Here is a 13965-nt window from a genome sequence, read left to right on the forward strand (position 1 = left end):
GAATCTTAAGACATTTAGAGCGTCTCATTAGACTTTTAGAACTATTGCTATTTGAATTATGCACAAAAAAAGAAAGTCCCATGAGTATAGTGGGGGTTTTTTCTTCATTTTCTTTTTTATCCCTACTTGAAGCCTAAGGAAACTATTTATAATATAAACTATGAATAGTTCCTTTTAAACCAAATAATTTTACAAGATCCAAAAAAAATGTAAAAGCTATAGAGAGACCTTCTGCAAATCTTAATGTATCCAGAAGTTTTAGTGGGTTTTTGGCCTTCCAGAAGGTTTAGTATGGGAAGTTGTGAGGTCTTAGGTAGTTTCTAGGCCAGCCTAGTATTTTAGGGATAAAATTAATTATTTAAATCTCACTAGGCAGCAGGAAATGTAGAATATGGATCTAATACTACATTACAGAAACACAGTCTCAATGATGAGAAGTCGTGAATGACAGTAGCAAGGTCTGTATGCAAAGAAATAATTGTATCTTCCTGGTCAAAAAGTTGTATTAAACATTGCTGCTAGTTAAGCTATTAACATTTTGGAGTCTAACAAGACTGGACCAAAAAAACAAGCAAATATTCCTTTATGCTTATGTCTTCCCAACTTGCCGAAGTTCATAGAATCAGAGAAATAGGACTGAAAGGGACATCCATAGGTCTTCTAATCCAGCCCCCTTGAGGCAGAACCATCTCTGTCCAAATCATCCCATACAAATTCAAGTAAAATAAAATATTAGTGACACCACTTTTGAAAACCTCGCGAGTTTTAAAAGCTTCTAGTTTATAAATCTGCCTTCCTCTTAGTTTTGGTGTTCAAAAAAACCACATTCCCTTCTAAAATTTGTTTCCCCCAATTATTGGTGTATGAAAGTCTGCCAAAATAAAGGAGACTATCCAATAGGACACGGTAAATCTGAATGGACAAAGCCTGCTACTACAATGGCTGGCAAAAATCAGGCTGTTTTCAGACGAGGTATGGTGGCATGGTGATGATATTGTTTGCACCTGAGTGATCCAGTTGATGTAAAAAATTGCGGTCCATTTCTTGGAGGCCACTAAAATCACAGACACACACTCATTAGATGGCAGAAAAGGTGTATTTGCAAATAGGGTCAGAGCAGAGTCAAAAACTTAGATTACTCTGAATCCATCAAGGAATTTTTGCAGGCTGTATTTATCTTTTTCCTCCTGGGCACGTGTGCAGAAACAGGAACTCTTACAGCTTATTTCCGTTTCATACAAACATACATGTGGTTACATCACTACATCCATCGCATGTATATTATAATTAACTACTTAAGTATGCAGGGTGGAGAGGTAAATATGCATCAGCTAATTGAGCATGCTCAGAGAGCACTATAGGTCACCAAGAGTTTAACCCCCCCCCCCTTCAAGGACACAGTTAGTTGAATTCCAGCTTCTGTAATCTGCATGAGAAAGGCTAGGGAGAAGCTGGGGGAGAGTCTGCGATTTAGTATAAGAAGAGCTGTGGCAAGGCTGGGCAAGGGAAAAAGTCCTTGGCAGTGTTTCTTCCTTATCAAGTGCAAGATGCAAGCTGTGCATTTCTAACAATACTCCATTTCTAACACAGTTAAGCTTTACCTAAATAACTAAAGATAAAATGATGGATACTTACATACTGTTGCAACTGCTCATTTCCCCCCTGCTTTTCAGTCTTCTGTAAGGCTTCATTAACAAGGGTTGGCCCTCTCACTACGCTTTCTCCCCCAGCATAGAACTAATCTTTTATAAATTATGTTTTTTTTAAAGAATGTTGAAAATTGCAATAAGAGCTGATAATAATTAATACCTAAAATACATAGCTATCTATTCTTCCCTGAGAGTAATTTTTAATTATCACAGAATTAGTTGTACACCTGGTACAGTTTTTCAGTGGTACATAATTGGTACTGTAAGCTGTATTTTAAGATGGTCCCTAAACTGCTGCTGCTACTACAAAAAATTGTGAAATGCTGGCCTAGTTCACTAGTTTGATGTCTGAACATTTTAAATCCAGGGACCACTTGTGAGGTGGTTTGCTATGTATTAATGGCAATGGAATTGTGAAATCCATTAACTAATGGCTTCTAACAGTGTAAATGAATACAGAGGAGAAATAGATGTTTAGTAGATGTTTATTTTGCCTTGAAATTCTTGTGTTTTGGTCTAGATCTCTTTTCTTTTTTATGGCTAGATTCTAAATTAAAGCTACTTTTGGATATGCTCTGAACAGGTAAAAGGAAAGGGATGGCTCAACACTCAAAATACAAAAAATGAGAGAGAAGAAAATAAATTGACTCTACCTACATGGTTATTTTAAAAAATTGCTGGAATGTTTAGGCTTGCTTTTTGCAGGTCACTGTGTACAGATGACAAGTTGGAATCTAATTTAATGTTGAAGGTGCTTTTCGGTAGATAGGCTTTGTGATTCCTTCAGTCACTTTATGGAACAGTACAACTTTAACAAACTATTTATTTTCTTTGCAAACTATGGAAACTAGCATTTTAAACCGAGCACCAGCTTTTTTAGATTTATACGACTACAGGAGAATCAGTTGAAACAACATCTTACTTATTTCAGTCAAACCTATTTTTTTAAGCTTAGGTTACTATGGAAAAGTCATGCAATGCTTTTTTTAAAAAAAATATGCAATATGTTAAAAAATAATGAAAATGCTCAGATGTTTTATATGTATCTAATCATTACAAGACTAGATTGATAGTATATTTTATAGATTTCATAGATATTAGGGTTGGAAGGGACCTCAGCAGATCTTTGAGTCCGACTCATTGCCCTGGGCAGGAAAGAGCGCTGCGATTTAGATGACCCCGGCCAGGTGCTTGTCTAGTCTCCTCTTGAAGACCCCCAAGGTAGGGAGAGCACCACCTCCCTTGGAAGCCCATTCCAGATTCTGGTAACCCTTACTGTGAAGGAGATGTCTAACATGAATCTGTTCTCCTTCAGTTTGTGGCCGTTATTTCTAGTTACTCTAAGGGGTGCCCTGGTAAAGAGCACCTCCTATCCCTTGCAGTCTCCTCCGATTGAATTTGTAGACAGCCACAAGATCACCTCTCAACCTTCTCTTGCAGAGGCTGAAGAGATTCAGGTCCTTCATTCTCTCCTCATAGGGCCTTACCTGGAGGCCCCTAACCATACGAATGGCCCTCCTCTGGACCCTCTCAGGGTTATCCATATTGAAGTATGGCCCCCAAAACGATGCAGTACTCCAACTGCAGCCTGACCAATGCTGCAGAGGGGAAGCATCACCTCCCTGGACCTGTTTGTGATGCACCTGCTGATGCATGATAAAGTGTGATTAGCTTTACTGATCACTTCATCACATTCATGACTTATGTTCGTCTTGGAGCCAAGTATGACTCCAAGACTGCTTTCTGCTACAGGGCTGCTGAGAGGGTCATCCCCCAGCCTGTAAGTGTGGTGGTGATTCCTTCTCCCTAGGTGTAGCACTTTGCATTTGTCCTTGTTGAATTGCATCCTATTCTGTTCTGCCCGCTTCTCCCATATCAACACTACTTCGTGGACTTATCATGTAGTCTATGAAGTCCTGTTAAAAAGAACCTCAGGAAGTCCATAATACATTTGATATGTATTTTACACATTAAGTTTGTCATACTTGTGTTGTGTGAGACCATGAGGTGGGTGACCAGGTCTGGGATGTACTTGGGGATCAAAGTGCTGATGGGGTCAGGAGGTGTGAGCAGACTCCAGGTACAAGCTAGGTCAGTCTAAGTGTGGGGTCTAGAAGCAAGCTGAGTCAGGAAGCTGGGAAATCAAGAGAGCAGAAGTTGGAGGGAATTGCAAACAGTTTGGGTTCAGTTTGAACCTGGTTGCTTGGAGATTTCCTACTCTGGGTCAGAGCTTTGTGGGGGGAGGATTGGCTGATTCTGACCAGCCATGCTGGTGCCATTGAGTTGGAAAAGTGCTGAGTCCTGCTGGAGGACAACCTTTATCAGCCTGGGTAACTAGCTGTAGGTTGGCAGGCTGGGATGAGCAACTATGCTGGTCAGGCTGACACCCTAGGTTCAAGGCCATGACCTGACATCATGCATGTGCATCTGTGTATCATAGAATTATAGAAAATTAGGTTTGGAAGAGACCTCAGGAGGTCATTTAGTTCAGTGTTTCTCAACCTTTTAAGTAGCAAGTACCCCCTAACTTCTGAAAATGTTAATAAGTACCCCAACACTCAATTTTCCAGGGGATTTTATATTTATAGACTAATGTGTGCCATATGTTGGAAGACAGGCTGTGTATATAAGGCCATGATGTGACAGATGTTTAATCTGGTGTGAGTAGGGTTGCTACCTTTTACACCGGGGTGCTCAGGAACATACCTGGACTAGAGGTGATGTTGGCCAAAGCTAGGAGGGCTGAATCCAGTGTTGTGCAAAGCATGGCGTGCCAAATTATTGTTGGGGAATTTAGTGCTGTGCAATCCATGGTGCACCAAATTTTTTGCCATAGTTTTGAGAGGAGGAAGGGGTGAGAGGTGGAGAAAGAGAGCAAGAGAGAGAGACAGACAAGGATATAGAGCGAGAGAGAGACAGCGAGACAGGGAAGGGGGTGTGAAGAGAGAGAGGAGACAGGTAGCAACTGTAATTGTGGTGCAGGCAGGTGGTATTGGCTGCTTCTGAGGCTGCTGCAACAGGGGTTGGGGTGATGGAGAGAAGCAGAGGCCTGCAGCGTGATAAGGTAAGTCTGTAGGGTAGGGGTCAGCAACCCCTGGGTTATGGATGCCCCTGCTACAGTGGCCCCAGAAGCATTTGATGCCACCTGCCTGCACCACAATTACAGTTGATACCTTCCCCACTCTCTCTCCCCCGCTTCCCTCTCTCTCTTCACCTTCCCCCCTCCCTGTCTCGTGCTTTCTTTCTCTCATCCCTTCCTCCTCTCAAAAGTATGGCTAAAAATTTGAACATCCATTTGCAGCAGAACAAAGCTGAGTAGAGTGCAGCAACCAGACAGGCCTATGAGGTCCCGGTGAAAGCCATCCCTGGGGGCCTGGCACAGAACTACTCCGCACAATGTGTTTCCAGGGCTTTGTCCTTTGCAGATAACTCATGTGAGGGCACTGAGGACTTCCCAGAGGAAACTAGCCCACAGTCTACTTGAGATGCAGAGTGTGGCCTCATTTTAGCTCCAGGAGCTTTGCAGGGTTGTGGGGGATGTTGTTCCCAAGCCCACAGCAAAGCCCCAGCTGATCCAGCAGCCCTCCATGCCCAGATCAAGCCTTGAAAATAACCAGGGAATCAGGTTTTCCATCATGCTCATTGTGCCCAGCCTGGCACAAGCCTGGGAAGGGTTTCCAATGTGCTAATTAGACAGTTGTTCACCAAGGCTCCTCAAGGGATAACTAGGTCTAATGGCCACAAACTTCTAGAAGGTCGATTCAGACTCAGTATAAGGAAAAACTTGTTTACAGTCTGAGTGTCCCAAGGTCTGGAACAGACTCCCCCCAGAGGGTGGTGTGAGCACCTACTCTGGACTCATTTTAAAGGCATTTGGCTGTTTATCTTGCTGGGTTTATCTGATTCCTGCAGACTTCCTGCCTCTGGTAGGGGTCATGGACTTGATCTCGCAAGGTCTCTTCCAGCACCTAATGTCTTTGAAATTAATTTTATATATATATATTTATTAGGTTCTGTATCTAGCAGGAGGTGAAACATTTTGCCACCACGGCGATGCTGTTGCTGCCTCTCAGGAGGCAGCACCCTCTTGCCCTTGTTCCTCCTCAGCCTGGCACCAGTGGGAGCATGCCCAATGGGAAGTACCCCTCTTGCTCCAAAGCCCCTGTCCCCACAAAACAGAGGCAGACCACTCTGGAGAGGTGGGGGAAAGCTGAAGACAAAGGGGGTTGCGTTGCAAGGGTGAGTGAGGTCACCTAGAGCACTGGGGAGATGCTTGCTCTGGATGGCCAGCCTTCTCCTTCATTGAGCCGCCTGAACCCTGGACTCTCATAGTGCTTCTGGCCCCATCTTACAAAGTGCCCGCATGCACCACCTTTAGTAGGACGGTGGTGCCCTCCCTGCATGCAGGGAGTACTTGAGGGAGGAGCTTTGCACTTCACCTCAAACATTTGGAGAATCCAGGGTGGTGATCATGCCTATGTCTTCCTCACAGGGCACTGGTGCGATCAGTCAGGCCGTTGGTGGGCTCTTCTCCAAGCCTAGGTGCTGGATGAGTCCCACACGGCAAGGGAGATCATGGGGGCCATGAACCGCATGGTGCAGGGGTGGCTCGTTGGGCAGGGTAAGCTCACCTGTGGGTTCATGGTCACTGACAACAGGGCCAATATGGTCAAGGTGGTCCACAATGCCAACTTTGTTGGCATCCGCTGTGTGGCACACAAGTTCTATCTCCTAGTTAGGGACACCTTGGAGGAAGAGGGGGACAGGGCTGCCGGTGATAGTGCTGTCACTACCACGACCAGACAGCTCATTTTGAAATGCAGGAAGGTGGCAGGCTATTTCCTTTCTTCCTTAGAAGCACTGACACTTCAGGAAACAGTAGTCTTGTCTCTGTGTAGCCCAATCTCCTTCATCAACCAACATGTGGCATGGGCAGCTTGTATACATATAGCATATGATGGGTTGACAAAGGGACAGGCAGAGCAGAAAGCAGAGCAGCAGATCAGGCAGGGGAAGAGGACCATAATGGCACTCTGGGAGTGTGGGGGTGCTAATTAGTGGCCTGTCTTGGCACCCACTGTGCTACATGGTCATCAGTGCAAACATTTGCCAGATTAGCAGTGAAAACTGTTTTCTCTGTTATTTCTTTCCCATTTATCTTACTTTACCATATGAGTTACAATACCACTATTAAAATGCTGTAGCCAGCTTTCAGCCTTATATATACTGTCTTCTGAGTAATGGTGTGGCATAGACATGTTCCTCAGATGAAATAGTTCAAAATCACAATTGAAATAAACATTATGGTATGTCTGAATTACTGTTGTATTAAGAGATGGCATGGTATACACTAGAAGGAGATAAACAACTGATCGGTTGCATTAATTTCTATATATTTTTATTTAAATCTTTTGATAATTGGAATTTACTGCAACTAGAATTTATGAAGAATTGATCTAACACCGTTTGCCTATAAAGCAATAGTGATACTAAAATTATGCATCGCATACATCTAAGATTCCTGTGAATACAAGAAGAGTTGCATTGTTTTGAATTTGGGGAGAAAAATCCATACTGTTTTGTCTCAGTTTATATTGCTGTTATTACCATGACAAAATTAATTATTCTGAAGAGATGTTCTTCTTTAATGCAGTCTTTTAAAGCTTAGTTTGATCTGAGAGGGTTCTTTGAGCATAAGTTATGCTTTTGAAAGAGTAACTAATGGTTTATCTGACCAAATGTGTTTTATACAGCTGCAGTGCATTAATAACCAAATCAAAATATGGTCCATGTCACACTGCACCAGCACCTGAGACAGCATGGCAGCTGCTCCATTTCAGCCAAGCTGGGCCTGTCAGTGAGGGGATGGGGGTGTATCCGGGTTCATCCCGACTCGCAGGAGGGAACCCAGGTATCTGGGGGTCCCAGCCAGAACGTCCAAGTGGCCAAAATAGCCAATAATGTAAATTTCCCTTTTATTGGTGCCGATCTAATATTGGTGCACCTCAAGTAAAGAAGCCTAGAGGCATTGACTAAAAACAAAACTACTGAAGAGCTGTTCAAAATGTGTGGTGGTCAGTTTGTGAGCAGTGATTGAAGCACTGCTGTGCCTGTAAGGAAAACTGGTATGTGTAATAGTATCATTATCAACGTTCACAAGAGGACCAAATTAAGATTGCAACAAGCTTTACTTTGACCATTCCTAAATTTTTAATATTTTGCTTTGCTGCCTCAGTGTTGTGTTGCATTAGCATTTGGTGTCATTGATAATCTTAGTGCACTCATGTACATGTAAACATAACTCTAAATCCCCGTTAGTAGCTTTTTATCTCTTATAATTTGGAGAAAAATTAAATGAACTGCTTGCCTTTTTATGAGTAACACTGGAGTCCTACTCTGACTCTACCTAGCACTAGAATCCCCTGCTGTGAAAATGCTTATTTATGCCTTCCTTCCAAACTGTAGGGTACCGAGTTACTGCATTTTGGCATTACAAAGAAACTTGCTTTGGCATTTACAGCATGACAGACTCTTAACTTTGAGCTTAATTGATTGCATGGTAATTCTAGACTGTTAAAGATGATTTGCAACAGAGAAGAGAGACTTTGTGCTTTTGTGGTTGCTTTGACTATGTGAATGAAATCTGTGTGTAGGTTTTTTTGTTTTGTTGTTGTTGTTACTGTTTTTAAAGAAATGTATGCCTTTAAGTGGTAACTGGAGATCGGTTTTTTGTCAAAAAAGCAAAATGCAATTACAAACCCTTTGCCAGGTCGCATTTAAATGTTGACTAAGAGCTTATCTGATCCTTTCCACACTTTTTGTTGGGCTTCCATATAACTTTTCCTAGCCTGAAAGGTGAGGTGCTTTCCCCCTCAGTATTCACTCAGTAAAACTCTAGTAAACAAATGTATTGTTAGTGTAATATGTCAAATATTCATAATTTTTTTCCCCCTCACTTTTGTCATTAAACAATCTTAAGACTTCTGAGTCTGGATGTAGGCAATGTAAGTTCACAAGGAGGTCAGTAATTTAAACATGTCATGGTCCATCAGTGAACTAACTTTAGCTCTTGTGTACATTCATTTTGGTTTACTCGCTTAGGCTTAAAATATCCTCTAATGCCTTTGAGAGACTGGGGCAAAGGATATTATCACATGACTCTGGATTTCTGTTCAACATGAAATGCTAAGAGGTCTTTGGATCACAAATAGTAACAAATTAAATGTTGGTGCATTAGTATTATGCACTGGCATAAGATAACATCTAACATTACAGTTTGGTGTAGATTAGAGAGACAAGCTGTTTGTTGTATTTTTAAAGGACTTTCCCTTACAGATGCATTTAGGCTTTTGCTCCAAAATATCTTGCAAATTATATCAAATTAACCATGTGAAAAAACAAAACTCATTTTTCACTAGATTTAGTGGATGCTTCTACACGTGTGCTTTACTGTGGAGTTGACTAATTAGCTCTGCAGTAAAGCATTGCTGTCTGCATGTGGGTTAGTATTAGGGCACAGTAAACTCACTAACAGCGCTGTGGAATAGTAGCGGAGACATACTATCTTACAGCAGAGTTAATTAATCATGTGGCAGTGTTTGCAAATTTTAACAGTGCTAATGTTGTGCAGCACCCTTAAAAAGATCTCTCAGTACCCCTGAATCACTGGTCTAAAGAAATAAGTATGGATGTAGAATTTAATCATAAAAGTTAGGATAGAGAAAACCCTAGAGAAATGTATGCCTTTAAGTGGTATCTGGAGACAAAAATGCAATTACAAACCCTTTGCCAGGTCGCATTTAAATGTTGACTAAGAGCTTATCTGATCCTTTCCACACTTTTTGTTGGGCTTCCATATAACTTTGTGTGGTATGTGTACGGTATGTTTTAGTGTCTAACTTTAAGTGCACAAGAGAGATTTTTGATTTATTTAGGAATTTGGTGAAGAAGTGGGTTATGTATCCTTTAGCAGTAAATGGCTGAAACTTAAACTACTACACAATATAGCTAAATTTTAACTAATTTAACTTTACTCCTACTTATGTAGGAGAAGGTATAAAGGGAAAAAAAACCCAGCTGCTTTGTGTGACTTACCTTTGAGGCAGAAGAAAGAAGATTAAATGTACAGTACAATCTTCTGCTTAAAAATAGTCCTGATAGTTTTATATTGGCTTATTCAATGCCTTGCAAATTTCATATTCCACTTAGAACTGCATGTTAAAGCTATGACAGAAGATGAGCCTTAAGGGGAGCCCTAGTTTTGTCTTTTTGGGACTCACTCATTTAGTTAAGATTGCCATTTTGCAGGTAGTTTTGAAACTGATTGTTTTTCAAGTGTAATCATTGGCAGTGGACTGGGAGGTTGGCTTGAAGAGGAGAAAGCCAGATTCCCACTTTAATGATAGTCTTTTGTGAGGAACTTAACAGGCTCCCTGAAAAGGGTTTCTCTGCACTTGTAGTCTCACTGGAGGGGAGAACTGTTGGTGTAGATGGGTAAAATGGGTGCAGCCGCTTAGCCCATTGATATAATGTGGCAGGTGCCACTATGATTTCCATGCAGAGCAGAAGCAAAACAAATCACATGTTCTTACGGTATTTTGTTACTGCCTTATGGTGATGTTATCTTTGTGTTGGGCAGCTTTTAGTTAAACAACAAAAATGCAGCTAATACATAGCTGTATTAGTTATGTTACAGCTAATAAGTATTGTTGCTGACTAAGGAAGTGGTTCTTATATAGTTGAAATTTTAAAACAATTTTAAGAGATTTTTTCGTTCTTTCTTTCCCAGGTTCGATGGATGATGTACTGGATTGTGTTTGCTCTTTATAGCGTTACTGAAACAATAGCAGACCTAATGGTTTCATGGTAAGATTTTGCTTAGTCTAAAACTTGGGCTATAATCATATTTATTTATGATATGTTACCTGCTCTGTGAAATGATACAGTTCATGTAAAAGAAAGCTAGCATCCTATAAAAGAAACAAAACAAAATGAAGTATATGCAGAAAACCACCAATAGCTTTATCTGTATTGCTTTTGATAGCTTTGTCAAATACAAACCAAAGGATAAATTGTGTTTTAAATTTTAATTTATGGAATTGGCTACAAATAGCCCATACTTTTTTAAATCTGAGCATTTTAGGAACTGGAGCCAAAATGTGTTACCAGTTATTTTTGCAAGGCCTTGTACTGTATGCTGAATTTAGCACCTACTTTGTTGTCCCAGTGCTTGAACTCCCAGTTGCTTTTATTTATTTATTTTTAACTCTCATGTGCAGGTTTCCATTGTATTATGAACTGAAGATTGCTTTTGTTGTATGGCTGCTCTCTCCATATACTAGAGGGGCAAGTTTAATCTATAGAAAATTTCTCCATCCTCTTCTTTCTTCCAAAGAGCGGGTATGAAAATTTATAAATATTATATACCTTCCAGAATTAAATCTGTTAAAATGTTCTGACTGATACTCCTAATATCAACATTTTCTTACAAATCTTCATAACTTTGACTCACCTGGATTGTGTGTGTGATAAATCTGTGATTTTGTTTTTAGGAGATTGATGAATACATTGTGCAAGCCAAAGAACGAGGTTATGAGACCATGGTGAATTTTGGGAGGCAAGGTTTAAATTTGGCAGCTACTGCTGCAGTGACTGCTGCAGTAAAGGTAATTTTATACTTGCTGTTCAGTGAAAATATTGTAGACAAAACAGTAGTAGTATTGGGTACTAATCTCTTGTTTAACTGAAAGGATTTCTTCTTAAAGTGATTGCTTTTATACTGTGTATATTATACAATGAGTAATATGTAATTTAGATAGTGGAGATCAGTATAGCATGGGAATTCACAAGATGCACTACAATTGTTTTTGGAAACTATTAATGTAAGATGACCATTCTTTCTTTCTCTGTCTTTGCGCTTTCGTGCTGGTAATCACACTGTTTATAGGATCTCTGGCTTCTTTCCGCTGTTTTCCTTCAATCAAGTTGAGGTAACTGCATTTACAAAATAAGGCATGAAATATTACTACCGCAGATAAAAGTTGAATCTTAACACAATTAATTCCTAGGTGTTTTCAGTTGTGGGGGATTTAGTTATTAATGTACTATATGAGAGCTTGCATCAGCTGTTTTGCATATTTTAATTTTGAGTGGTGTATTTTAATATTAAACACAATAGCATAATAATTAGCAATATCAGTTACTTAGGTATGTGCTTGTCTGCTGTAATTTAACTGAAATTTGAGGGGCACTTCTCCAAAATATTTGATCAAAAAGGTTGGTTTCTAACTGATGAAGCAAATATGAGAACAGTTTGTATGCTTCAAAGATGTTTTGGTTTGCCATAGAGATGGGAGAAGTAGACCTAACCATTTTAGTACTTTTTTTTTTTGCTAAAGTAAAAACACAGAAGAATAATATTAGGAATTTGTCCTTTGTAATTGGCCAACAGCTTTGCTGACATCCTGATATCAGGCCCAGTTGCTTTCCAAGAACAAGCAAAGCTAATATGTTTATATAATAATGGAACTGAAACAGTTTACAAACTAAATAAACTACAAAATAATATATTGAAACAACAAGACGCCAAAATGACAGCACAGCTCATCTGTAAGGTACTGTTGCTTGGAAGCAAACCTGAATATTGGGAAGTTGAATGTGGTGACTGCAAAGCGAGGCTTCTCTTAAAGGGTCTCAGCATTAAATCATTTTAAAGAACTGTCTGTCTTAATCCCTTAGATGGGGGTGCTTTAGGGTCTTTTTTTTTTTTTTTAACAATCTGCCTCATCTGACTTGGTGCCCTTTTTGATAATGCAAGCAGTATCACTGTTGCTGATTTTTATACATTTAGCACACGCTGGCTGCTCTATATGGAATGTACAAGGAATGTGTGAGAGTTTAAGTTAGAATAACTTATTAAATGTTTGTATTGGCCTGATATGTAAAGGTTTATATAATCATTTGTAGTCGCATCAATCTAAATGCTGGGATATCTTTAACCTACATCTAAAGCATGGGGAATTGGTTCAGTGGTCTTTGACATGATGTGATTTAATCAGCTGACTAAAGGAGTGTAATCTTTTGCTGTCCTAACATTCCAAACACCTTTTGTGTTGCTGCCTTTATATCATTTGTTTAAGCAATACCAATTAAAATGGATTAATACAGTTATTGTTTATTTTACAATTGAAGTTAATGAAAAATTCCTTAATTTTTAAAAAGACTTATTTTTCAATTAAATTTTATTAAAAAAAATCTTATTTCAATGGCAATGTGCATCATCAAGAGTGGGATTGTGCAAAAAAATAAGCACTCAAGTGTAGGACTAGAAGAAGTTGCTTTTCAACAAGCATGATTTTTTCCCCTTGAATATTGCTGTTGCTTTTTGGCAGAAAATTCCATTTTTCATTTGGTACAGTATGTGTTTGGAAAGGTAAGGTGACCACCATCAGCAACATAGGGTGCAGACAGAAGTGGCAACTTTCTCCCGTTCTCAAGTGCATGGCTGCAAACAACTTAAAAAATGGTCTATCTGGTGAAAATCTGCCTCGTTGTTCCATGACGTATCAGATACAGACATGTCAAAATATAGTGTCTTGTAACTTGCCTCTGCTGAGCTCCTAGCGTGTTGCTGTTTTCAAAATGGGAGGGAGGAAAGAGAGCCAAGGGAGTTCAGCGTAAGGGTTTTTCAGCTCCCCCCCACCCCCCCAGGGTGGGGTGGGTGTATTGGAACCCCAGCAAGGTGGGTTCCCATACCAAGGTGAGGGCTCCAATTCACCCACCCCACCGTTCAGCACCAGCTGGGGAGCCCCAAGAACAAGCTCCCTCCCCTGCCTTTCCCCCCTCCCATTCTGAAAACAGCGAGCACTGACAGAGAGCCCTGGCTCTTGGTATGGGAACCTTGCTGCAGGCTCCCAACTGCAGCTAGATTCTCCTCCCCCTTGGAACCAGCAGTGAACTTCTGTTTGGTCTGGGGTAGTGTTGTAATCCAGAACACTGCAGAAATCATTCTGAGTTATAGCTGAGAGCTGCACTTCTGTCTGCACTTCGTTGCTTTGTCCGCCAGTGATTGCATTGTATAAATCAGGCTTGTCCAACATACAGCCTGCGGACCGCTGTGTGGCCCTCCAAGCTGTTTTCTGAGGCCTGAGGTGCTGTAACAGGAAACTAAAGTAAATGCTGTACTTTCGTTGTGGGGGTGGGGGGAATGTGATACCGTATCCTGTGAGGTCTTTGAATACGGCTCACCGGTCCACTGAGTGATTAAAAAGTTCATGATCCGGCCCCACGTTCAAAAAGGTTGGACACCCCAATATAA

General features: G+C 40.6%; 1 protein-coding gene across 5 annotated transcripts in view; it reads left to right on the top strand.

The window, feature by feature from the left end:
- REEP3 (receptor accessory protein 3) overlaps positions 1-13965 on the top strand; it is a 129762-nt gene that overhangs the window by 91175 nt on the left and 24622 nt on the right. For all 5 annotated transcript variants that reach the window (XM_090058306.1, XM_090058304.1, XM_090058303.1 and 2 more), the window contains 3 exons: positions 10438-10514; positions 10928-11048; positions 11201-11314. In XM_090058306.1, coding sequence (XP_089914432.1) covers positions 10438-10514; positions 10928-11048; positions 11201-11314 — 312 coding nt within the window. The remainder of the gene's footprint in view (positions 1-10437; positions 10515-10927; positions 11049-11200; positions 11315-13965) is intronic.

This window comes from Crocodylus siamensis, chromosome 7 (assembly GCF_052110815.1).
Source record: "Crocodylus siamensis isolate JL-2025a chromosome 7, ASM5211081v1, whole genome shotgun sequence".
In the NCBI taxonomy this organism is placed as follows: domain Eukaryota; kingdom Metazoa; phylum Chordata; order Crocodylia; family Crocodylidae; genus Crocodylus; species Crocodylus siamensis.